Here is a 23,949-nt window from a genome sequence, read left to right as displayed (position 1 = left end):
ATGCTTCTGCCCGACTCGTGATACACACACCCCCTCTTGGTTAAGCTTGTGCGTGTCCTCTCACAGTTCGAACGATGGCCGACAGAAATGAGGGTCGTCGGGCGACCATGGACGCACCATCGAGTTTGCCCAAGAACACCCGAAATCCACCGTCCCAGTTCACCGTAAATCGCGAGTCCAGGAAGCCACTCTTCGGGCCCACTGGAGGAAGAACAAGCAGCAACATCCCTCGAGCCTCGACACCAAGCGGATCGCGAAAGGAGAAAGCAGCCGCCCTCGTTGCCCCGAGTCCCAAAGTTGGCTCCGCACGACATACCGCTGCACGAGCAGAAACGTGGATAGCTCGGCCCCCCTCGAGTGCTGGATCGGTAGATTCTAAGAAATCTGATTACAACATGTCCTCGACGCCGAAAATTACTCGAATACCCCGGCCCGCATCGACGGCACCTTTGCCGTCGACTTCTAGGAGACCCATAACGTTGTTGGATGCGTATAGATTGGCAGAGGAGGAAGATGATTTACGGGCCCGGCTGGCTTCGCCGCCGTATGGTCCGGATGTGTCGCCTAGTCCTGCACCGCGACCGTGGCTCTCGCGAAACAGCTCCGACGAAGATAAGATGAGGAAGCTACTCAATAGCGACCCGCAAGACTTCAGGGCGAGGGAATTGAGACCGGGAGACGTGGCTCGTAGCAACATCCCTAGGCGACCCGGGAGCTCCCTGTCTAGGAGAAGCTCCTCATCTAGCCTTTCCGATCGAAGGGCGTCATATGACGCCGCCAAGGGCGCCGCGGGTAACAAGACGGGCCTATTTAGCAAGTCACGGATAGGACCTAATGTTGCGAGGACCGGAGAGGCGCTCGCGCGCAAGGCGAGCAGCAGCAGTCTCAACAGCAGATCAGTATCCAGCAGCAGATCTGTATCTCCAGCCCCTCGTGCCTATCTCGACAGACCCTTGCCTGGAAGGGGTGATCCGGTTCCTAGCATTGAGCCCGGTAGCCTCGAGGCGCGACAAGTGTTGTCGTATCCAACACCAGAGTACGAAGAGATTGTATCGCCGAACAAGAGCTACGCTTGGCAGTTCGACACCGAGTTCACCGCTGGAGACCTGCAGATTTCCGACAGTCCCAGGATTATGATTGACTCCCAAGAAGCCACGGACGCGCCCCGACTCGAGGAAGCGGCACAGATAGAGCCTCGACGCCGAAGTTCATGGAGACCGCTGAATACAAAATTGGACGAGATTAGGGCGAGGGAGATACAAATCGAGAAAGAACATCCGCTGCCCAATACGCCGCCCCAACCCCAAGCACAACCACTACCCCAACCCCGGCCCTTCACCACACGCATCGACGAGATCCAAGCATTAGAACGGGAAATCGACAGACTCGTTCCGCTTGCAGATAAGCAAGACAGGCAAGAAAGCCCTAAAAATACAAAGATTGATGAGATTAGGGCTCGCGAAATGGAGGTCTTGTCGAAGAAGGCTCTCGCTTCGAGTCGGCTGGATGAAATCCGTGAGCGAAACTCCCAACCGAGAGCGAAGCTGCAATCAACGCCTCCTCCGGCAACGACAGCAGCCGCAACAGCAACACCGCCAGCAGCCACAGAGCCTGGTCAGGAGTCGACTGATTTTTATGACGCGGATTCGAGCAATCGGAATTTTGGTCTCGGCCAGGGAGAAAAAATTCCCCACACTCCAGTTACGATATATCGCAAGTCGAAGCAAGATAACATAAGCAAAGCAACCAACTTCCCCTCTGATGGAGCTTTGGGCAACCATCCTATCAATCCAGACAAGTTGAAAGAGCGTGGACCAGTTGAGACGAGTGCCCAAGATTCATCTCGAGATCTTTTGCAAAAGCTAGCTCGTGCTGCTAGTACAAGCCCCGCAGGGGAGATGCAGCCATCATCTAAAGATGAGATAGGCAAGAATGATGCAGCCTCACGATCTGAAAAGCCTGCCAAGCTGGCACCTGCAAAACACTCACCATCCAAATCCAAAACTGGCCCTACCAGCACTGGCAGTGACCAAAGAAAGCCACACAAAGCGACAGACAACAAAGATCCTGAACACAAACCCACTGTCGGCTTTGTCGGTGTCCGTCGAGTATCCTCATCAGAATCAACTCGAGACAAACGAAGAAGCATGCATTCTGACAATGATCCTACCGAGCGCATTGAGCGCGAAATGCAACTTTTTGCGCCAGCAGAAAACCATTCCGAGAAGGGATCGATCCACATACCGTCGCCAGAGAGCTCCGATGAAGGGGAGCGGGAAGAAGAAGACGATGACGCGCCGGCCGAGGAAACGCCGCGTCCGAAGAAGCAGCAGAATATCCTAGCCATGCCTACGCCGCGCATCACTGGTGCATACGTCGAAACCCCGGCAACCGTTAGGACCGAACCCCTAGCGGACGATAAGGCCCAGGCCACTGCCATTGAGAGCACCGCCACGCAAAGGGCCGCGCTGGTTAGGCGAAGGCGAAGCGACGGCAAGGGCGATCGCGGAGGCTCCGATTCGGAATTGCCCAAGTCGAAGGGGCGAGGAGCGTCGCGACCTCGTCGGAGAGCCAAGTCGCTTTCTAAGCATCGTCGTCCCCTCGTCAACTCGGCGAAGCCGCCCACCGTCAAGGACGACCTTTACGAACTACAGCGGACTCATAATATTGAAGACTCGACCCTGGACGATTTCGGCGATCTTCTCGCGCATAACACTGTGCCGGATTCCCCTGAACTCGACCAGATCCTCGAGGACCTTAAGGATAAGCTCCTAGAAGAGGTTGCTAAGGATCAGGAGAAGAACCGACAGGACCGGACCAAGAAGAAGGAAGCATCGGGAAGTCGAGAGAGCGACTTGGAGGCTTTGACTCGCATGAGCAAATCTGTGTCTGCTAGCCTCCGTGATATCCACGCGGCAAAGAAAGGGATCGAGAGGCTCTCAGACCAGGTGGTCGCCCATCCCGAAACAAAGGTTGTCAAGGAGGAGGAGGCGAAGGTTATTGAAAAGGTTGTCGAAAAGGTTGTAGAGAAGGTCGTGGAGAAGAAACCTGAGCTCGACCGACCTGACCCCACGACTACCTTGAGCGGACTTCCTGCTCCCAACGCTGCGGTCGCCTACGTCTTGATACCAATACCTCGACTCTATAAAAAATCCCCTTTCCGCTTCACTCTCCTCGGCCTTCTGACACTCATATTCTCGATCTGGTATGTCGCCGAGACAGCCATGTGCGCCAAGTACTGCCGCCCTTTCACATGCTCCTCTGCAGCCACCTGTATCTGGTCCCCCGACGATCCTACGTGGGGCGTCGCGATTCCCCAAAAGCTAGACGAGTGGACAACTGGTGGGCGCGGCCGGGAGCTTTTCGACTACCTAGTCGAAGAGGTCGATGACCTTGCCGCGGATGCCTGGGACTACCTGTACGACATCGACATCCGCACCATCGACCCCAACGAGCTCGATTTCTACGGCCGGAGGCAACATCGCCGCCGTCTAAGGAAGAAGGGCTTGATGAAGGAGGAGGTTGAAGCGCCCGAGCATAAGGAGAAATTCGATGCGTGGCATGCCATTCGGGTCGCCAAGGAGAAGGCGAGCGAGGCGAGGGAGATGGGTTATGATGTCTACGATGAGAGCGAGAGTATGAGCGACGATAAGAAGGTCTAGAGGAGGGACCACTAAGGAGAGGGCGCTCGAGAGTGTAGGAGTGTGGCCTATTCCCAACCTGTGGGTCTACTGTTTATGGTGTTGTGAAGACTTGAGACGGACGGCGTTAGTTGGTGACGGATGGATGGTGCTTTTCAACATTGCATGATTGGGAGTCAAGGTCGTTCATTCATCTATCCACGTGCTCGATTGTATTGTTAATTCTTATGTACCAAGATGAAGAAAGGGGCAAATCAAAACTGGATTCCTTCTCGAGAGTGGTTCAACGAGTGAATCGACTTGCGGGCTCTATTATGATTTGGCGATAACCAATGACCACGTGTTTCCGAGGACTTATTCCCATAACATGCGCCTTGGATACCTTCAACTTGGATCAACTGCCATCCCATTAGCATATGGTCCCATGCGTCAAGGAGCGTGGATCACATGGAATCCGGCCCGTCCTTTACACTATTTTAGTTCATGACGGCCCGAGACGTGGGCCCACCTTTCCCGACATAGCAGAGATTCCTCATCAAATCCCCCCAAGCTCAAGGAGTATCACAAGCAGGCTGTGGCTTTTCTCGATTTTTGTATCCCCAGAGAAACTGCCAGGCAAATACGGCAATGGGAATGCCTAGCAGGAGGATCCAGATCAATAGCCACGACACCAGTACCGCGACAGAGAAACCCCAAAACGCCTGGCTCACATCTCGTAGCCCATTCTCGTTGGGCTTTTGGGAACCCAAGCTATCTAATGGGACCGACAATGCCACCTGCATGGAGGAAAGCGCTAGAGATACGCTGGCAAAGATGAAGACGAGAGGGAGAGAGACCCTCGCTACGAACTCGCTAGTTGACCAGTAGGGGATCTTGTAGAACCATGGTGTTGTGGCCGACCGGGGACGGAAGATTCGCACAGCCCAATTCAGTCGCGAGAGGCGTAGTTGTCCATAATGGTATCGTTTTGCGACGCTCTGCCTTTCAATATTGCGGAAGAAACACATGAACTTCGACCACTTGAGCCAGTCAATATCATTGGGGATTAGATGAGACTCTTTCGCAATCGTGAAATCCAGCTTGCTTGTTACAAGGAGAGCATATGATCGCAGGAATCCCACTGCAAGAGACCGGTAGTGGGCTGGAGGCTGCAGTTCGAAAGACATTTGAGAGCTCTTCAACGGGGCCGTGGGTGACTGGGGAGGTTGTAAATAAAGTGTCCAAAAATCATAGTTGAGCAAGAATACGGGGACGGGTTTGACGTAAATCTTGTCGCGGTTCCAGACGAGGTGCAGCTCAGGGTCTTCAGCAGGGATAATCTTCCGGCCCTTAATTACTTGTACGTGCAGAGGGTCGATGCTGAGGCCGGACTTTGTTGCAACTAGCCAGAGCTTGTCGTAAAGCTCATCCAACAGTGGAACTTCCAGCTCGGTAGAAATGTGCTTGTATACCTCACTCGAGAAGAGCTGAACAGCAGGGTTTCCTGGTATATAAGTTATAAGGCCTTTCTTGTTGATCGTTTGGGATGAGTTCTTTTGATCATTCGTGTCCTGAGAAGGTCTCAGACGGTCTCCGTCTAGGGCACATGATGGAGGGAAAGGGGGAGACATCCTGGATGGGGTGTAACTGAGGGGATCAACGAAAGGTCGGTTGCAGCCTGGCCTCGACACGAGTAAATGGCAAACCGAGCACACTAACATCAACAAACGATTGGGCGTTGGTTGGCCTTAGGCCTTAAATCTGCGAGCACGATTTCGAGGTTCCTGCATTGTGTTTCTCACAGCCACTCGCGTTCCACCGCCGATTCGCGCCGCGAGATGGTATAACCCACGGCCTGGCAAACCGGGCTCTAATGCAAAGAGCCATGCACTACATTGTGTATTTCGGCATCCCACTTTTGATTTCGTTACTTTACGAACTAGGCACGAAGAGCATTCCGAACCGACTCGACCCCGCCCAAGCCCCAAAGTCGAGGTTTGGGCTTGTCCCGGTAGGCACTTATAATTCACCGGCCCAAGAAGGCGGGATTGAGTACGCGCAAATCCGCCCCGAGTTCCAATTTTGAGGATCGAGATTGCTGATAAGCTTAGCATCATTTTCGTTCATGGTCTCGGATCCAACCCCGACACGACGTGGCGAGCGAGAACGACGCCAAATAACATCGACGAAGAGTCGTCAGACACCGACTAGTACGTGAATTGGGTTACCGATTTCCTTTCCGACGACCTCCCTCCAGCGATCCGTTCCGATGTCCGCTTGTTCTTTTACAACTATGACTCGTATTGGGAGAGGGCGGCGGTGTACACGCGACTTCAGACCCTGGGAAACGATTTGCTCGAGCATATTCTGAATAGCCGTGTGTCCGAAGCAGTGAGTAATGTGTATTGCGACCGACTATGTTTTAGAGTATTACTGACGACCGGCGATAGGAGCGAGGCCGAGGCTTGATCTTCGTGGGATACAGCTATGGGGGTCTCGTAATCAAGCAGGTAGGTAGATAGACTCTCCCGGTCCTTGAAATGAGCTATTCCTAACCTTGAGCAGGCACTCGTTCACCGCAAAGTTAACCAAAGGCTAAGCCACATTGCTGAAAATACCAAGGCGATTCTGTTCTTGGGCACGCCTCATCGTGGATCGAGTTTCGGCTGGTGGGGTTGGCTAAAGGCCAAGATTCTCGTACCTAAGGGTTCCAATCCTTTAATACTAGCCAACCTCGGGTACGACTCACTCCCATTGCTCGATCTCCATAGAGATTTCGAAGGCGCAGTTCCAGACAGCTTGCGCGTGATCAACTTTTTCGAGCAGCGACCCGTGGTATGGGGCCAATTCGTAAGGACGACGTTCGCTGAGCTTTCTGTTCAGGTGAAGCTCTTATGAAGAGCTAACAACCACGCAATATAGTGTGTTACTGAGCAATCCGCGACTTATGGGGCATTGCCAAGGGTTGAAAACCTTGGCCTCCCCGTCAACCACTACCAACTCAACAAGTTTGCGTCAAGAAACGAGCACTACCACAGGCTACTTTCGAAGATCGTCGACATCGCAACAGCCTCGGTTAAGCCAGTCAAACGCCACTACATCGTTCCGGTCGACCCTGTACACTCGTATATCCAGCGAGACGGACTATGGAAGGAACTTGAGACAAAATTACAGATCCGGCATGAAGCTGCGAGTATTCCATATGCAGTTGCTATTCATAGGTTGGGCGGAGCGGGCAAATCCCAGCTAGCAATGAAGTATGCGGAAAGCAATAAGGATCGATATAACGTAATACTCTGGATTGACGCGACGGATGAACGTACTGTGCGGTCTAGTTTCAGACGATGCTTGACGGAGCTCGAGCTCCCGGTGGTCCAAAACGAGAGGCAGGGCTCGGCTCTTAGAGATGACGAGGCTATCCAGAGCGTGCTAAGATGGCTTCGCAGCCGAACACACCCAACCGATGGATGGCTTGTTATCTTTGACAATGCTGATGATCTCAGTTGGGGAATAAGAGAAATAATACCGAAAGGAAGCCAAGGACGTGTGATCATTACTAGCCAGGACGAGCGCAGCCGAATGCTCATTCCAGGGGGCTGTGAGCAGATCCATGTTGGTGTTATGTCGCCTCAGGAAGGGACAGCACTTTTGCTCCGGCACCTCGGCCTGGATGTCGAGTCCGCCCCGGCAAAGGTCCAAGTTCGCTGTGGTGAGGTGGTACAAAAGCTTGGCCACTTGGCACTCGCTATTGATCTTGCAGGTGCTTATATTGGCAATGATCCGGTTCCAGAGGCGGCTCTAGTACAGTATTTAGCCGACTACAACCTGCATCGCGACGAGCTCTTGAAAATGGATGCTTTTCAGGGCCTCTTAGCGACTGAGAAGACAGTATGGACAGTATGGGATACAACGCTCGAAAAGCTGACAAGGAGTCACCCTAATCTGCAACCTGGTTTCCTGTTAACTTTTCTTGCGCACTTCAAAGGGACCGTGATTCAGGACGAGATATTCCGTCTAGCAGCTCTTAGCATTCCGCGTCTCGATTCTCCACTCACTAATGAAATACCGACCCAACTTGGGCGATATCTCTCATTAGTCGGAGAAGAATGGGATAGTTTTGAATACCGACAGGGTCGCGATCTGCTCATTCGCTACAGCCTCTTGCAACGGGTAGAAGGAGACTGGCCTGGTGTAACTATGCACAAGCTGGTCCAGTGGCGGGCAATTAGGAGTGAGACGAGTCATCCCTGGCAGTGGTGGCATATGGTGTTCATCTCGGCCGCAGGCCACCAGGTTATGGAGGAAGACCATCGGCCCGAGTTTCGTCGCCATCTCGTCGCGCAGCTCGTACACGCCTGTACAGATTGCCGCGAGGAAGATACGGAGCAAGGGCAGTTTTACCTAGCCTTGCTTGGCAGGATTTACCACGCCGAGGGCCGGTGGGAGGAGGCTGAAAAGCTGCTAACGCGGGCAGTAGAAAGTTATAAGGTATCGCTTGGGCCCTACAACCATAACACACTCGTTAGCATGTCATATCTAGCGTCGACATATGAGAACCAAGGCCGATGGGGCGAGGCTGAGAAGTTACAGCTCCATGTGGTGGAGACTTACAAGGCGACTCTTGGGGCAGGTCACACCAGCACTATTGCTGGTATGGCCCAGTTGGCACTGATATACAAGAGTCAAGCCCGATGGCAAGAGGCTGAGAAGTTAGAGGTGCAGGTGATCCAGGCCTACAAAGTGAAACTTGGAGCCGATCATCCTTCTACTCTTACTGGTATTGCTAACTTAGCATTAACGCTCTGGTATCAAGGCCGGTGGCAGGAAGCTGAAGGGCTAGAGGTGCAAGTGTTAGAGTCTCAGAAGGCGACGCTTGGGCCTCACCATCCCGATACACTCCAGAGCATGAACAATTTAGCTTCAATCCTCACGGATCTCCGGCGGTGTCAGGAAGCCGAGGAGCTATTGATCCATGCGATAGAAGGCTACACAATGAAGCTTGGTCCTGATCATCGAGATACACTCGCCAGTATAAACAACTTGGCATCAGTGTATTTACAGCAAGGTCGATGGGATGAGGCCGAGGGGCCGCTTAGGCAAGTGGCGGAAGCGTACAAGGTGAAATATTGGAGTAACCATCACGATACCATCACTAGCCTAAATAACCTAGCCCTGACGTATCAGGCGCTGGGCCGGTTGGACGAGGCTGAGGAGTTGCAAGTGCAGGTGCTGGAGGCTTGTAAGATCACTCTTAGGCCGGACCATCCTCATACGCTCCATACCATGAGCAGCGTAGCCCACGTGTGGAAATTGCAAGGCCGGCATGGAGATGCATTGGCACTCCTGAAGGAGTGTTTTTATAAGCGCCAAGGAGTCCTCGGCCCAGATCACCCACATACTCTTGCGACTTCTTCCATGTTAGAGAAATGGGCTGCATTTCAGTACTGATGTTCCCATCGAATAGTTGATGGCAACCAAACACCACATTGTCGTCGTCATCTTCGATTCTGGAAGGGGCGGGCCAGGGACGGGACTGTCTTTGATTACCATCACCAGGCTAGTGCGGGTATAGAGTGTCAGGGTAGATTTGCTCGATAACCACAATGTTCGTAATCGAGAAAGGATTACTTTTCTAGGGCTTATTGTCATCATGGCAGCTTCTCTCCGCAGAGGAACCAACAGCTTGAGGGGATCTGCCGGAACACTGACCAGGAGCGGAATGTCTAGGAATTAGCTAGACGCAATCTCCATGTCATAATACCTACCTCGCTGAGTGATGGGTAGGGTATCGGGTCGGCACATCGTGGCCACTTTGTTCTCCAGACTTGGGGGGTTTCTCGTGTTCTTCTGAGGACCCATCGGCAAAAGCAGCCTGTATTATGAAGGAACTTCTCGCGGTATGCCTCGAGATTTTCAATACTGACCAAGCCGCTCCAACGCACTCAGTATCCAGCAATGCGCCATTCCTTCCAGGACCCTAGAATTTGAAATCTCAATAAATATTCGTGATTACCTGGGCAGTTTTGATGCGGAAGTTGTGATGCTCGACATCGGAGTCCTCGACTCGTATCGCGTGACTAAGCATCCGCCAAGCCCGCCGAAATGGGAATGTCGTGTTGCGTTGCGTTGCGTCTCCTGGATCTGCCCCAAGCCCCCGAACCCCCCCCCAGGAGTATTGCCTCATCAGCTGAAATCCAACCCTTTTGTCGAATCGACAAAAGACCATGGGCGAATGCAATCGGTGATTCTATATCGATTATTTTCTTTTGGCCCCGTCCATGTCTGCTTCAGCAACGGTCACCAGACAGGCTCGGAGAGCATCGCCCAGTTTCTTTCTAACGTTCTAATCTCGGCCTCTTTTGCGTTTCGCCTTTTCGTTTTCCGTTTCCTCGACGCTCCTTTTCCTATCGCCTTTAATTTCGAAGTCCCTCGCTTATGATCGATCAACTGATATTCTATACTCATTACCCTTTCGATTGAAACCTCTACGTTCCTTTTTATGCGCGAGCAAAACATACTCCGAATATACCGAACGACTCCCTGACACGATGAACGGTCATCGGGATCGGGCCTTGGACGCCGATCCTCCCATACCGACGTACGACGAAGCCGTCGCCGCGGGGACTTTGTGGAGCCATGCAGATGAGAGATCTGGTGGAGACAACACAGAATCCCAATCACTATTACCATCACATAGCAATGCTGGCCCTTCACGGCATCACCCTGCGGGGTACAGGCCTCCGACCGTTGAGACAGACGACGAAGATAGCGAGTGGACGAGCGAAGAAGAAGACGATGACGAGACCATACAAGTGCGACGGGAGATCCATGAGATGGAAATAGAAGAGGCCGAAGAGCGCACGCGATCATCGATCTGGGGTAAACGTATGCCATTCTCCTTATCACTGCCCAAGTGGAGATGGTCTTGGCGCTTCCGGATACCACGGCCTCAAATTCGACTACCTTCAAGACCCGAAGCCAGCGGCGACGGCGATGTTGAATCCGGCGAGGGGGAAGGAACGAGGAGAAGGTGGAATATACCCAAAGTCGAGCCCTCGGTAGTGTTGCTCTTTATTGCTCGAATCCTGGCGCTTTTCGTTGTGATTGGCTTCTTCTACATCATTTTCGTAAGTGACCTCTTGACCGGGGTTGCGAACCGCGTCGGCGCGGGCATACGACCCAGCATTGAAGATCTGAGGATCTTCCTCCACAATCATCTCGACGAAGCGCATATGCGCACATCGGTCAAACACTTCACCAACTACGCCCACGTCGCGGGTACAGAGGGCGATTACGCCTTGGCGGAGGACGTCCGGGAGATGTTCATTCGGGCGGAGCTGGAAGATGTAACCATGGACCGGTACCATGTTTACCTCAACTATCCGAAGCCTGGTGGTCGTGCCGTGGAGGTTTTGGGAGACGATGGGAACCCTGTATTCGCAGCAAAGCTAGAAGAGGAGGATATTGCTGGGGTTTCTGCTGGAAGGCAGACGTTTGCTTTCCATGCTCATTCCAAGTCTGGCGATGTCAAGGGTCCGCTCATCTATGCAAACTACGGCTCCCGTGAGGACTTTGATATGCTCAAGCAGGCCGGCATCAGCACAGAAGGAGCAATCGCCCTCGTAAGGTATTCTGGCACTCAGAAGGACCTTGCACTGAAGGTGAAGGCTGCGGAACTTGCAGGCTTTATTGGCTGCATCGTCTACAACGACCCGGCCGATAACGGGTTTAGGAAGGGCGATGTAGCGCCCCACGGACGCTTCATGCCAGCCGACGCCGTTTCGCGCGGCTCCGTTAGTTCCTCGAGGTGGGTCGTCGGTGATGTTCTCACCCCTGGCCGGTCGAGCACAAAAGATGCCGAGCGGGTCTCGAAGTCGGATGCTGCCGCGCTTCCGGGCATCCCGAGCTTGCCTCTCGCCTCGCGGGACGCCGGGCCTTTGCTCAAGGCCATCAAGGGCTTTGGCCAGCCCACTTGGCACGCATGGGTTGGTGGCGTTCCTGACATCGGTGACTGGTGGACTGGCAACTTGTCATCCCCAATCGTCCACCTGAAGAACGAACAGGACGAGATCGAGAGGCAGGCCGTCTGGAATGTGTACGGCAGGATTCAGGGTATCGAGCAGAATGAAAAGTCCATCATTATCGGTAACCATCGGGATTCTCTAGCCATCGGTGCTACCAACCCTCACAGCGGTACATCTGTCATGATCGAGCTGGCGCGAGTGTTTGGAGAGTTGCGCTCTCGCGGATGGATACCCCTTCGCACCATCGAGTTCATGTCGTGGGATGGAGCGGAGTACAACCTCATTGGATCGACGGAATACGTCGAGCTCAACGAGGAGGACCTCCGCGAAAATGCCTACGCCTATATCAACCTCGACCGTGCCGTCGTGGGTTCCGAGTTCCACGCCTCCGGATCGCCCGTTTTCAACAAGCTGCTGTTTCGGATCCTAGACCGTCTATGGGACCCCGCCTTCAACACGACCCTTCGAGATGTGTGGAATAACCGGAACGGCGTGCTTGAGAACCTCGACTGCGAAAGCGATCACGTCGCCTTCCAAGATATCGCCGGCACCAGCTCCGTCGATCTCTCTTTCCAGGGTCCAGGCTTCCCCGAATTCACGAGCTACGACAACTTTGACTGGGTCGAGGCTATCGGCGACCCGGGATTCACCTACCACCGCATGATGGCCGAGATCGTCGGCCTCATGGTCCTCGAGCTCTCGGACCGCTACATTCTCCCCTTTGACATGGAACACTACGCCAACAAGCTCGGGACGTACGTGAAGGAACTGAATGTCTGGGCCAAGGGCGTTGCCAGCAATGCCCCCGGCGACAAGAAGCCTTCGCTCGACCTCGCGCCGCTCATCGAGGCAGTTAAGCTTGTCAAGGCGAGCGCGCATGACTTTGCCATGTGGGAGATGGAGTGGGATTCTACAGTGCTTGGTGGTGGGGGGTGGGAGTCGACGTTTATGAATGGGCGGAGGAAGGATTATAATAATCGCATGGCGCGGTTTGAGTCGGAGCTTTTGGATCCCGCTGGGGTAAGTCCTTCTATCTCGATTCATTTCCTTGCTTCTTCTTTTTCTTTTTATGAAGAGATCAATCATTAACTTAGACCTTTTGCCTCTAGATTCCGGGACGTACCCAATTCAAACACGTCGTCTTCGGCCCTTCCCGCTGGGATGACACGACCAAGTCCCAGTTCCCCGCCATCCGCTCCCTCGTGGAAGACGGCAAGTGGAACGAGGCCAATGTCCTAGTAGGGCAGACAGCTGCGATTCTCATCAAGGCCGCAGAGCAGCTCAAGCTCGGCTGAGAGGCTTCTCATTTATTCAACTGTTTTGCCCGATGTCTAACAAATGGCGGGACGCTTGGCAATGTCGATGATCACCCTTTTCAAGGCTTGTATGTTGTGCGTTTTTCTGCTGCGATGGACATGTGTATCTTTACGGATTGGAAGGGCTCTTCTGGCTCTGGATTTAGTTCCGGCTAGTCCAGGCCTTTAAGGACGGTGGTTAACGGGGCGAATGCCCTATTTTTACTCCTTTGTTTCTGTTCTTTTTTTTCCTTGCATAGGTTTGGAGTTACGGAAGGGGTTTTTTACACTACAGGAGGGAGGAGGTTACCGAAACCTTCCTCTTCCCTCGTCTCTACCGGTCCTTTTTTGGAATTGATATTTTCCCTATGTCGTCGTCTATATACGAGGAGAGGGGAAAAGGGAACTCTCCTAGATTCGGAGGAAGATGTACACAGCAACTTCTTTTTGCTTCTACATATTCTGCTCATAGCTCCGTCCCCTGCGTTTTGACATTCCTTTTGTTTTCGTCCTTCAGTTTCTTTTCTCGTATCTTCATTGTCTTGTACATGAATTGATAATCTGATGTCACTGTTCTGAATAATGTGCCATTTGATATTCGACGATGGGTGAGAAATGTTTCGCTGGATTTAAAACCTGAGTCTTTACACAACAAAGCAAAATCAAGATGCCTATGAAACGTAGTTCAAACCGAGACAACATAAAGGAAAGTGAAAAGAAACAAAAAGGAAAAGGTTTATTATGTACAATAGTGGTACTTTTAATACCCCATATCGGACAGCTGCCACCACCTCTCTCCCCCCCTTACAACCTCCACCAACATCCCAAAATTGGGGATTAATCGACGTTTTCAAGAAGCGCTTGGGGAAGTTGTCTTAAAAACCCTCACTCGCGCATTGTATCAGACGGCCCCAGACTAACTCGGGTACAAGACTACGCCCTCAAACTGTCGGCTCCGAATGTTATCGAGCGTCTGGTGGAAGTGCTTCTTGCTGTGCTCTACCGAGGCAGAGTCTTGCTGGTTGCCAGCGAGATTGGAGTGGATGAGCTCGATGAGCCCGTTCAAATACTTGGTCGTAACCTGGAGGATAAGACGACATTAGTAAAACTGGAACTGAGATGCGCTAGGAGAAAACAAAACATACGGATTCATTTCCTTGGTCAAAGTAATAGACATATCTGTCAAGGATCTCCACAAAGAGCTCGATGGAAGTGGCGGTCTCCATGCAGGAATCGGCAACGCGGAGTGCTCTCTGAAGACACTCAAGTACGCGCTTCCCGTCACGATAAAGCTGTAGTAGGGACTGATGATTAGCGGCTTTCTGGTATTAGAAAAGAAAAGAGATTCCAATAGGTCCCTCCCACTTACCTCGGGTTCTTCCTTCTCCGAATCCGTCTGTCCGTGTTGCGGCGTGGCCCACCACAGATGGCTAGCAAGGTAAACCGCGCGACACTGATCCGGTTTCCTCAGCAGCTTGCTGCCATGCTGCGCGCACTTCGTAATAAGCGTATCGTAGTTCTCCCGCCCGAAATTCCTCGTCTGGTGCAGCGCGCTGGCGATGACGCAAACCGCTTGGAACTGTGCCTTGGAGTCCGAGATGGCCTCCTCGTAGACCGTGAACGCCTGTGCGAAGAACTCGTACGCCACCTCTTCGAATCCGGTCTTGTCAGCCGTCTGGCCGGCGGCGCAGAAGAGGCGGAGCGCCAGTTCTGCGGCGCCGGCGCCGTTGACACGGGTGTACAGCGTGCTGATGGCCGAGTGCATGAACTTGTAGAGGGCGTTGCTTTGCGTCTCCCAGTTGTCCACGTAGTGCTCCTTTGCCTTGAACCTGTGCGCTAGCTTCATGCAGGCAGTGAGGAGCGGCGGCGTCGTTGTGCGGATCCTCTCGTTGCCTTCCGAGAACGACTTTCGCGTTATTTGTAGTAGGCGGAACTGCGTGTCGTTATCTTTGCTTTGTAGGAGATGGACAACCCGGGCAAGCCATCCTTGCTCCTCAAGAGTCTCATCCGTCTCCGCGCGCCGTTGGCCAGCCACGGGATAGCCTCCAGATGACTGGGATCCTTCCTTGATGATGACCTTCAGCACTTCCAGCACACTATCGAGTTCCGGGATCGTCGAGATGGGTGTCCTGTTCTTTAGGAGGGTCCGCACAACCTCTCCCGCCAACGCTCTTCTAGTCGGATAGCCTTGCGCTTGGCAGAGGGGAACAAAGGTGGGAAGAGAAAGCGCGGTGAAAATGGAAACGTAGCGGGTCAGCGGAGCGCGAAGAAGAGCTAGCAGGCTGTTCTGGGCAGGCGCGGAATGGAGGTCGGCATTGTTCGCGTGCTCCCTGACCTTCAGGAGAGCGTAGTCGAAAATCTGGTCGACGTAGTCCAGCCTATCGGGGTAAATATTGAGAGCGAGGTTCGTCAATGACACGAGGAGAGCGATCGTGTCCTGGATCGGAAGGTGCTGTGCGCCTACGAGATGCTGAACTTGCGTGAAGAATATCTCGTATAAATGAACATTGGTAGGGATTCCCGGCCGGGCTCCGTCCTTTTCGGATCCGTTGGCATCTGCGGTAGTATTCTCGGCGCCAGCCTCGGGTTGGGCAGCGGAGGATTCGCCCTCGGTAGCTTCGGGAGTCTCCTTTGGCGCTTCATCACCACTCTTTCCAGTGTCTTCTGCCACAGTGTTCCCATTCGTGTCTCCATCCCTGGGAGGGTGGTCCGCATTCTCGGCCTCGACAGCGGCAGCGGCAGCCGTGGCAGTGGCGGTGGGGTTAGCAGCCGAGGGCGCCAGACTCTCCTTTCTCAACTTGACGGTCTCAAGCAAGGAAGCGAGGGCGTCCGCTTCGATCTTTGCCCTATCCTCATTCGGTTCGTTCTTGCCCTCGCGCTCGGCGTAATCTGATAGTCTGTCCATTAATCCGATCACGATGGCTTTCACGTTCACGTGGGGGTTCAGGCGCGAGACGGCGCCGAGGAACTGATCCAAAGTATGAAGGTGGAACTCGTCGGGGAAGACCTGAGTAATGACCTCGAGGAGATATTCCTGGGCTAGGACATCGCGGCATTGGACAACCTGTTCAAGGAGGGGGCCGAGGATAGAGTTCTTGTACGTCTCGAGGTCAACCAGCTGGCTTAACCTCACAATATTGCTCCCTACCAAAAGTTGCAGCTCTTTCCTCTCGCGGCTTCGTTGTTCCCGTTCTCTCGAGTGGCCCTGGTGTTGTAACCTTACCCAGAGTTTGTTCATCTCAACAAAATTGGTCAGAATAAAGTTGATGGAGTCCTGGAGGTTGCCTTCCGGGCCGTCACCATCTCCGGTCGGCAGGTAGTCCCTTGCTTGGCCGGAAAGAAAATATCTCAGGAACAGGCCCCGGATGGGGTGCTGCACACCGCGGCTCATGTCCATCATGTCCTTCATCAACTCTTTGACGGGAGCGTCTGGGATCGACATGTAGGCGGTCCCGACAGTTATCATAAGATACATTCTTGGTACGATGTTGCCGGCGTATTGGACGAGTTCGTAGAGGTCTGCGAGGTGGTTGACGGGATGGTTCTCGCGGAGGTGAACCGAGAGATAGCGTAGAGCGTCGAACACAGCCATATAGAGCTCATAGTATTGTTTAGGTCCAAGACTCGATGTTCGAAGTTCGGAAACTAGGGTAGAGCTATCGACGCGGGGAGGAGGATAGTTAGCTTCTCTGGTCGATAAGTTTCAGAGACACCCAGGGGAAAGGCAGGGCCACATCGCAGCTATTAGGAGTGCCATGGCGCTTCGGACTTGTCGGAACATACCAACACTTAAGAGCGTCCATCAACTTCCCAGGCGTATCCAGGCACTTCCGCATCAAGGCGGTTTGCTGTCGCACGGCGACGAGGGCATCTTCCAGCAGACGGGCCTGGTCCTCCGGCACCGAAGGCGAAGCCATCTTGGCAAAGAGTTTTCAAATCGGTAGCGGGAGGGGTAGCTTCAATCCGAGCTGGGATAGGTGTTCCCGCATTAACAGGCGGCAAAGCGCGAGATATCTCGGCGTCCTGCCAAGGATGCAATCGTCCAGGTGTCGACTTGGGGATAAGTCTCCGATCCGACGCGTAGCGCGTGAAGCAGCAGGACCGCCTGTGTTGGCCGAGGAAGTGGTGGATCACTTTCAACGAATGAAGGTAAATCGGGGGCGGGCGCTAGCGATGATCTTGATATTACGCTTCCACTGATATTGATCGACGAGTCCAGGATAGGCGACGAACATGATCCAGGGACCGCTTAGAGTGGGAGGGAGCTTACCTAATACAGAATTCCTCTCCTGGAAGCTGCCAAGCCTTAGTCCTTCAATGGGAAGCTGCCTCCGATGACGACGACATCCTTCCACGTGACTGGCTCGTTTCTGCAGGACGAAGTGCTGCTGCCCTTGTGCAGAGGTACCTCAGTACCCACAGCGTAGTCGTTCAAACTAAGAAGCATCAAATCCATCCTCAACGCATCAGACCCGTGGTATTGAGATGATGTTGCAGATCTGGAAACAGAATTGCGAATCTCAGCAACGAGTTTCTTTATCGAATGAAAAGTCAAGCTTGCTTGCCTTATTCGAGACCCGTCCCCCCGGACCAAGCAGGTTAGGACAGACACGAAAGTGGTGAGACATGATGAGGAAGGAAACTGGGGCAGTTGGTTCCAAGCCTTGCGCCGCCCTGTTCATGTTCGCGGATTTAGTCTCTTATCTCACAGGCTCACATTGGTGTTCCTGCATTGCTGCATTGACTCGGTTTTGGCGACCGACAGGTCGCCATCCACCAGCACCGGGTTCTTGCAGCACTTCTTACTCCTAACATAGCCGTTCATCTCAGATAACAGAGCCAACGGACTGAGACTCTAATTTAATTCAGACCGCCACATCCCCCCCTACGAAAAGCAGTTTTCGCCAGTGGCTGAAGAAATGTTGAGGAAGAGGCTAATGTCTCTTGCTGATAAGCCGAAGGAAACTTGGATCAACCTAGTGTAGGGATCGATGCTCCGAGAACACTTCACGATGTCCTTGGTTTCAACTGTCACAGGAGATGAATTGCATCATTGGCTCTAACCAATTGTTGCAACGCTTCGATCAAAGAGCCGTTCACCTTCTTTGAGGGCCTTCTTTTATCTCCGGAAAAGCACCCGAAATATCTCGCAATGTTTCCCATATTTTCTATATAAAAAGACGGTCCAACCAAACACCGCTCACACTGCCTGAGGCCATCGATCAGATTAACAGCGACCGGAAAGCGTTCAGTCCTTTACGCGTCATCGAGAGAACAGATCTGAGGCAGAACCAGCTGAAGAAAAGAACGGTTTCCAGAACCCAAGAGTAGAGAGAGCTGGTCCTGCCTTCGGAGCATGCCGAGTAGCAGTGATAAGCTTCTTGTCGTGGGGGCTCATTTGGTACACGTAGAAGACGGAGGTTTTACTATCGATCTTATATGGAGTGCTAAGATAGCCCCGGCTCTTCTCTCGTCTCTCTCCTTTCATCGACGGTGACTTATTGTGGAAAACGCCTGGCGGTCTTTGGAGCCCAGCAAGGCTGCCAGGCATCTTTCTCCTCCTTTCTCCTCCGTCCCGATCCTTTTACCCCACATGCAGAATCCAAAACTATGTGTGTTACTGCAGGCTGTAACGGATTCGATTTGTCCCGAGTTCACCATTGCTCGCTGCTGGTGCGAACCTTAAAACGAGAAATTTCCCGACTCGCCAGACTGCGGCATTCCGACTGCAACCTTAATTCCCCCGGACCATCACCCACGATTGAGCCTCTGGCAACTTCATCCCACTTCGCTCGAGAAACCCAATCCATCAAATCCATCCACGGTTCGCAAAAATGCACATAAGCGAAATGTAGTTTTATTTCTCGGTGCCATTCCCTCCAGCCGAGAACAAATTCTTCCTTTGGGTGTCTCAATTTGGGGTTTGGCGAGTGATGACAAGAAACCGCCAAAACACGGGGTCGCCAAGACTGTATGATTGTCGCTGCCATGCAAGTATCACAGGCCCTCCAAGTCCCGGCAAGTCTACGTCGCCGCCTCCGCCAAGCTGCCGCCGCCAAGCATTCCTCGTCTCTCTGTCGCATCGTGAGCTTCATTGGACCCGACAGATCTATAGTTGACTTTCTTACCTAAGTAGTCTATCGTGAACACTACCTCCGAGATCCTGATCGCCGTCGGATGTTTATCGCATCCGCCCCACGCTTGCGTAGGAACGGATCTTTTTTTCTTCGTGCGCCGTTCCAATTGTCCTCGTGCACTCCTTGGCCGCCTGTCAGTGCACTAGTCCTCTCTCTCCGGTACTCACGATGGCGGCAGCTACCAGTCCCTTCGTTATATACCCCGTAGTTTAACTCATGCCCACGATCATGACCTTGGATCTTCCTTTCTTTCTCCTCTCCTCCTAGATCTAAGCCTTACGTAGTCCAGCCTTACGAAACAGAGCCTCTCTTTCCCCCTCCCTCGTATCATTTCCTTTCGCTTCTCGGTGCTGGTCGCCATCTTTTTTTCTTTTTTTTTTTCTTAGAACTGTACTTTTTTTTGTAATTCACCCAAGGCCGGCCTTGCCATCTCATTCTCTTCTTTCTCTACGAAACCAGAACCAGCACAATGTACATGTCCCTCTCCAACATGTTGGGCCTCGCCCTCTCGTCCTGCGCCCTAGTCAGCGCCAGCGCCTCATCCACCGACGACACGATGATCCGCCGCCAAGTCAACGCCAATAGCGTGTCGACCGCCGATTTCAAGTCCCGATTCGAGCAGTCTGGCATCGTTCCCGAGGTTATCGCCGCGCTTGATCCCGCTGTCTCGTTTTACGCTTCGTACAAGACTAGTACCGGCCAAGATGCTCTTCTCGTTCCTGGTTCGACCCTGACAGTTGCTGGTAAGTCGCTCGGGATGCCGCCTGCCAATACAGCAGAGATGTGTATAAATGGGGATCAAGGCTAATGGATGATATCAGAGGCTGCTTTCCCATTCGAATTCTCCGTCGAGAACCTCGGGAATGCGACCAACATCACCACTAGCACCAGATATCTCATCTATCTCGTAAGTCAACACAATATCCTCCAATCCCCCCCTTTCCCCTTTCCCCCCCGGGAAAGAACTATGAACTGACAATCCAACCCAGCTGGACGCCGACGCCCCGAGCCGCAATGACCCCTCCGCCCGCAACCTCCGCCACTACCTCGCCGGCAACTACACCCTCTCCAACACCCCCTCCAGCGTCCTCCCCACCGCCCAACGTCTCTTCCTCCCCTCGGCCGCCAGCTTCCCCTTCACACCCTACCAGCCACCCCAGCCGGCCGCCAACACCGGCGTCCATCGCTTCATCTATGCGCTGTACACGCAGCCTCCGCAGTTCAACCTTGCCAATTTTGACTCTGTGGGCATGTCTCCTGAGACTTCGAACTGGAGTGTAAGTGAAGAAAGGAACCTCCGGGACTGAGACAGAAATGAGAAAAAAAAAAAAAAACAACCTCCGACATGAAACTGTATCGGAGATAAAAGGACTTTTGTACTGATTCAACCATATAGCTCCCCGAATGGCGAATGCAACTCGGTCTCGGCCCCGCCATCGGCGCCACTTTCTTCACCATCGATACCGGCGCCAACAACGGCGAGGGCACCAGCGGTCAAGTCGATACGGTAGCCCAGGGTGGCGTCACCGCTGCGGCCTCGGGTCTTTCCTCGCCGATGTATCCGGCCGCCTTGACGGCGCTTACTCTCGCAGCGCGCCTTATGGTGTAATGACGAAGGAATGATCGATGCCTCTTCCTCTTAATCTTTCATCTTCCTCTCCGTTCTTTTCCTTAGTTTTTATTTCAAGACAGCTATTATCCTCAAAATCTCTTAACGCGAGTATTTGGGTATTCGTTTGTCTTACTGTTTTACTTTTCCAAGCCAGGCGTCGTGTGGTATGGTCTCGACGGTTGATGGATACCCTCCTTAAGCTATTGTACTCTTGGCTTTTGTTTCTCGTCTAGCGATACCTTTTGCATGTTTTTTTTCTGCTTCGTACCAGTTTTTGTATGTCGATTTTTTTTCCTCCCTTTTTCTCGTTATTATTTTTCCTTATTGGGCATTGCTTCCAAGTACGAAGTACACTTTTATGATAGATAATTCTAGCATTGATTTCTCATTGATATTTTTTTCCCTCTTTTTTCAGCTGTGCCTGTCTTCACACCCCATGCATGCCCAACCCCTTGGCAATGGAAAAAACTGGAGAATAAAAAAAACGAACATCAATGGTTCGCCTACGCGAGGGTTGCCCGAAGATGGCGGGCCGGGATACGGCGCATCCAATCGGAAAAGAGGGCATCGGCACCGGCATGCCCCTTCAACGAATAGTTTGTGTGTCCTTGCTCGACTCATTGGGTATGAAAACCTCAGGGTTCCAGACCGCAATCCTCTCATAAACTAGAAAAAGAAGATGAAAAGATTGAAAACCCCTGTAAAAGGGAAATAAAAAAAAAGGGGGAACGATGGTTGACATACAACCAGTCAGTCCTCCCTCGAAGTCTGTCGACCTCCTGTACTCCGTGCTTCACCCTACAACAGAACAAAAAAGTATCGTGACTTCTTCGGAGCCGACGGCATCTCCCATCTGGATGCGTCAGCCGTGGACAGGGATCTCGAGGGACAATCCGCGCGGAAGCGACCCAGACGTTCAGACAGACCGCCTTCTTCCTCCCCGCCCTCCCGGTGACCTTGTAGGAACTGCATCAGCCATTGGCCCTTGAGTTCACGTCCCAAATATTTTCACCACCTTCCCAAGACGCCGACCATGTCCTCGTGAACAAACGCTGGGATACCGTGCACGTCCTTACGAGGAGACTTCAGTGATGACCTCCTGGTGGAGGGTGGAAACGTGCGGGGCCACCTAACGCTAACTAGAAACTAATCGGGTCCGGATACTTAATGTGGGAACTTACCATCACGAGGGAATCTGCCTACATTGGTCGCCATTTGGTGCCCTCAGAGGGCACATCGTTAGCCTTGAGACACCGGCCGGAGCCGTTCAATGGCAGTGGATGGGCGGGAAAACCAGCCCGGCAAGGATCGGGAATGTAATCCCGGGTATGTAACTGTCCAAGGTATGGAGTCCCGCAAAACCGGTTGAGCTGTGTAACATCGAAGCGGTGAAGGCCCACCAATCTTCCCATACCCTTCAGCTACGAGGCACGAAGTCGGATTTCGGGCAGATTTAGAGCCGGGCTCAGAAGGAGTTGAATTGAAAAAGATGACCCCACTCACAAGTGACTGGTCTGGTGCTTCGGGGAATGGGTAGAAATGCTTTGAGTGACGGCGAGCAAAAGAATACTGAACAAGCAAGGGTGGGTCTACTTCGTATGGCATACGATCCTTGTTTACGTTGTTTTGTCAAGAGCATGGCTAGGAACGGACGCAGACGCCTTGATGGCGGGATTCGTCGGTGTTGACACTAGACTTGGGCCTGCATCTTCCAACTGCCGGCAAGTCTAAAAACCGACTCGTTGTACAGGAGGCTAAGGATAGAGGGGGGATTGATCACAAAGGACAGTAAGGAGTCGGGATGGATTTCAGCTTCGACTCATTAGAATGCGGCACGTACCCGTAGAATTAGGTCCGAAGCCATCGATTCCATGAGTAACCTATTAAGGTTAATCGCCTCATCTTAATTATTTCTTCCGAAGCTTTTATGTCGTGGAGCATGGAGCATCTAGGTCCAAATACTCAGCATTGAGGAGAGGACTCCGTGGGACGTGGGTTTACGTTCCGTAGCCTAGTAGTCCTCGGGGGGGATGCACCAGTCAGCTCGAACTCGTTTGCTCTTTCCCGAATGAAGAGTTTTGGGCCTTTCCAGATTATTCGGTGAATAGGGTGTTGTGCAGACACTTTTTTCGTAGCAATGACGGGCATTATCCGACCCGTGGGCGGGATTAGTGTCGTTCCTTCCTACCTTCATCCTTCGTACGCTCCATGCAGGCAGGATGACGCTAGCCACATAGCCCGGTGAGCCCATCCTACTCTGGACCTGTCATGTGGATGTTCTCCACGACGAAGCGGATCCTAGGGGACGCTAGCACGAGATGCTTGGGGTAAGCTAAGCTGGCCCTAATTCTCCAGCCCGATTTGGTGTCTAGAAGCTACTGCCAGCGTGCGATGCGCCATGCGAGGCCAGCTCAAGGGATTCGTCAGGGACGAATTGAAAACTCACGAGCGCAGCTAACTAGGAGTATGAGTTCGCATGATGTGACCTGGGTGGCAATGCTAGCTCGAGTCTCTCGTCTCCACGATGTCTCAAATGATCGGTTTCGCGGACCAATTTCGCTGATGCACCTATTGCATTAGGATTCGTCGTGTGCGAGGACAAGAATCTGTGCGACGGGTCCACGAGCCTCGGACAATGGCGCTACGTTTGCTCCATGGATATAACAAGTTTAGCTGTCGTTAGTGAACCAAAAGCAAAAGGGGAGACAGGACAACCATCGGAAAGTCGGTAAAATTCGGTCGGCAGGCAGGCAGGTTCTTGTACTTGTACTTCGTACATCCAACCAACAAAGCAAGAGTTTCAAGTAAACTACATCCGGACTGTTGGGCAAGCCGAACCCGGGTGAGAATATTGGCAAGCCCAACATGCTAGAATACTCTTGGAAAGTTTCGTTCACCCATTGGATCCTGGAATGCTGGATGTGGCCTCGCTTCGATGGCGATATGCCTTGGGTGGGTCTTCCTCTTGCAAGATGGAGAGTTCCGAGAGGGTTGTCGGTGAGAATGGAGAATATTTTGTGGTGAACGGACTCGCCTGGTGCAGCGTAGCATCAAACCCTCGTCATACCACTTATACTCACGAGAGACCGGACTGCAACTGTAGAGCAGCTTGAAGTAACCGAACCCGCGTGCGCAGAAAATTGGAGCATGAACAATCAACTGCATGCGGATGTGGTATGGTGTAAGAGTACGAACCAAAAATTCTCCCTTTGACCAGACCGAAGTTCACTTGGTGTGTCTGTTGGGGTTTGAGGTTAAACT

The 23,949-nt window shown here is 52.8% G+C and overlaps 4 protein-coding genes and 2 pseudogenes across 4 annotated transcripts; 4 read left to right on the top strand and 2 right to left on the bottom strand.

Annotated features, from left to right (window-relative positions):
- Positions 1 to 107: 107 nt before the first annotated feature.
- SAPIO_CDS0136 lies at positions 108 to 3,662 on the top strand (annotated as a pseudogene; the record flags this gene model as incomplete).
- A 530-nt stretch (positions 3,663 to 4,192) lies between these two features.
- Positions 4,193 to 5,251, bottom strand: SAPIO_CDS0135 (annotated as a pseudogene; the record flags this gene model as incomplete).
- Positions 5,252 to 5,493: 242 nt separating this feature from the next.
- Positions 5,494 to 9,068, top strand: SAPIO_CDS0134 (uncharacterized protein; the record flags this gene model as incomplete). The annotated part of the gene is made up of 5 exons (XM_016782991.1): positions 5,494 to 5,631; positions 5,832 to 6,011; positions 6,071 to 6,130; positions 6,186 to 6,455; positions 6,543 to 9,068. The coding sequence occupies 5 exons, from the start codon at positions 5,494 to 5,496 to the stop codon at positions 9,066 to 9,068; spliced, it is 3,174 nt and encodes a 1,057-aa protein (XP_016646624.1).
- Positions 9,069 to 10,168: 1,100 nt separating this feature from the next.
- Positions 10,169 to 12,939, top strand: SAPIO_CDS0133 (uncharacterized protein; the record flags this gene model as incomplete). Its single annotated transcript, XM_016782990.1, has 2 exons — positions 10,169 to 12,664; positions 12,754 to 12,939. 2 exons carry the CDS (start codon positions 10,169 to 10,171, stop codon positions 12,937 to 12,939), a joined length of 2,682 nt encoding a protein of 893 aa, XP_016646623.1.
- A 916-nt stretch (positions 12,940 to 13,855) lies between these two features.
- Positions 13,856 to 16,856, bottom strand: SAPIO_CDS0132 (uncharacterized protein; the record flags this gene model as incomplete). Its single annotated transcript, XM_016782989.1, has 4 exons — positions 13,856 to 14,020; positions 14,085 to 14,231; positions 14,309 to 16,595; positions 16,723 to 16,856. 4 exons carry the CDS (start codon positions 16,854 to 16,856, stop codon positions 13,856 to 13,858), a joined length of 2,733 nt encoding a protein of 910 aa, XP_016646622.1.
- Positions 16,857 to 19,545: 2,689 nt separating this feature from the next.
- SAPIO_CDS0131 (uncharacterized protein) lies at positions 19,546 to 20,685 on the top strand (the record flags this gene model as incomplete). Its single annotated transcript, XM_016782988.1, has 4 exons — positions 19,546 to 19,819; positions 19,898 to 19,983; positions 20,066 to 20,353; positions 20,473 to 20,685. 4 exons carry the CDS (start codon positions 19,546 to 19,548, stop codon positions 20,683 to 20,685), a joined length of 861 nt encoding a protein of 286 aa, XP_016646621.1.
- Between the last annotated feature and the right edge of the window lie 3,264 nt (positions 20,686 to 23,949).

The sequence above is a fragment of the Scedosporium apiospermum genome (genome assembly GCF_000732125.1).
Source record: "Scedosporium apiospermum strain IHEM 14462 chromosome Unknown SEQ_SAPIO_0011, whole genome shotgun sequence".
Lineage (NCBI taxonomy): Eukaryota > Fungi > Ascomycota > Sordariomycetes > Microascales > Microascaceae > Scedosporium > Scedosporium apiospermum.
This window is presented reverse-complemented; position numbering and strand designations above follow the sequence as displayed.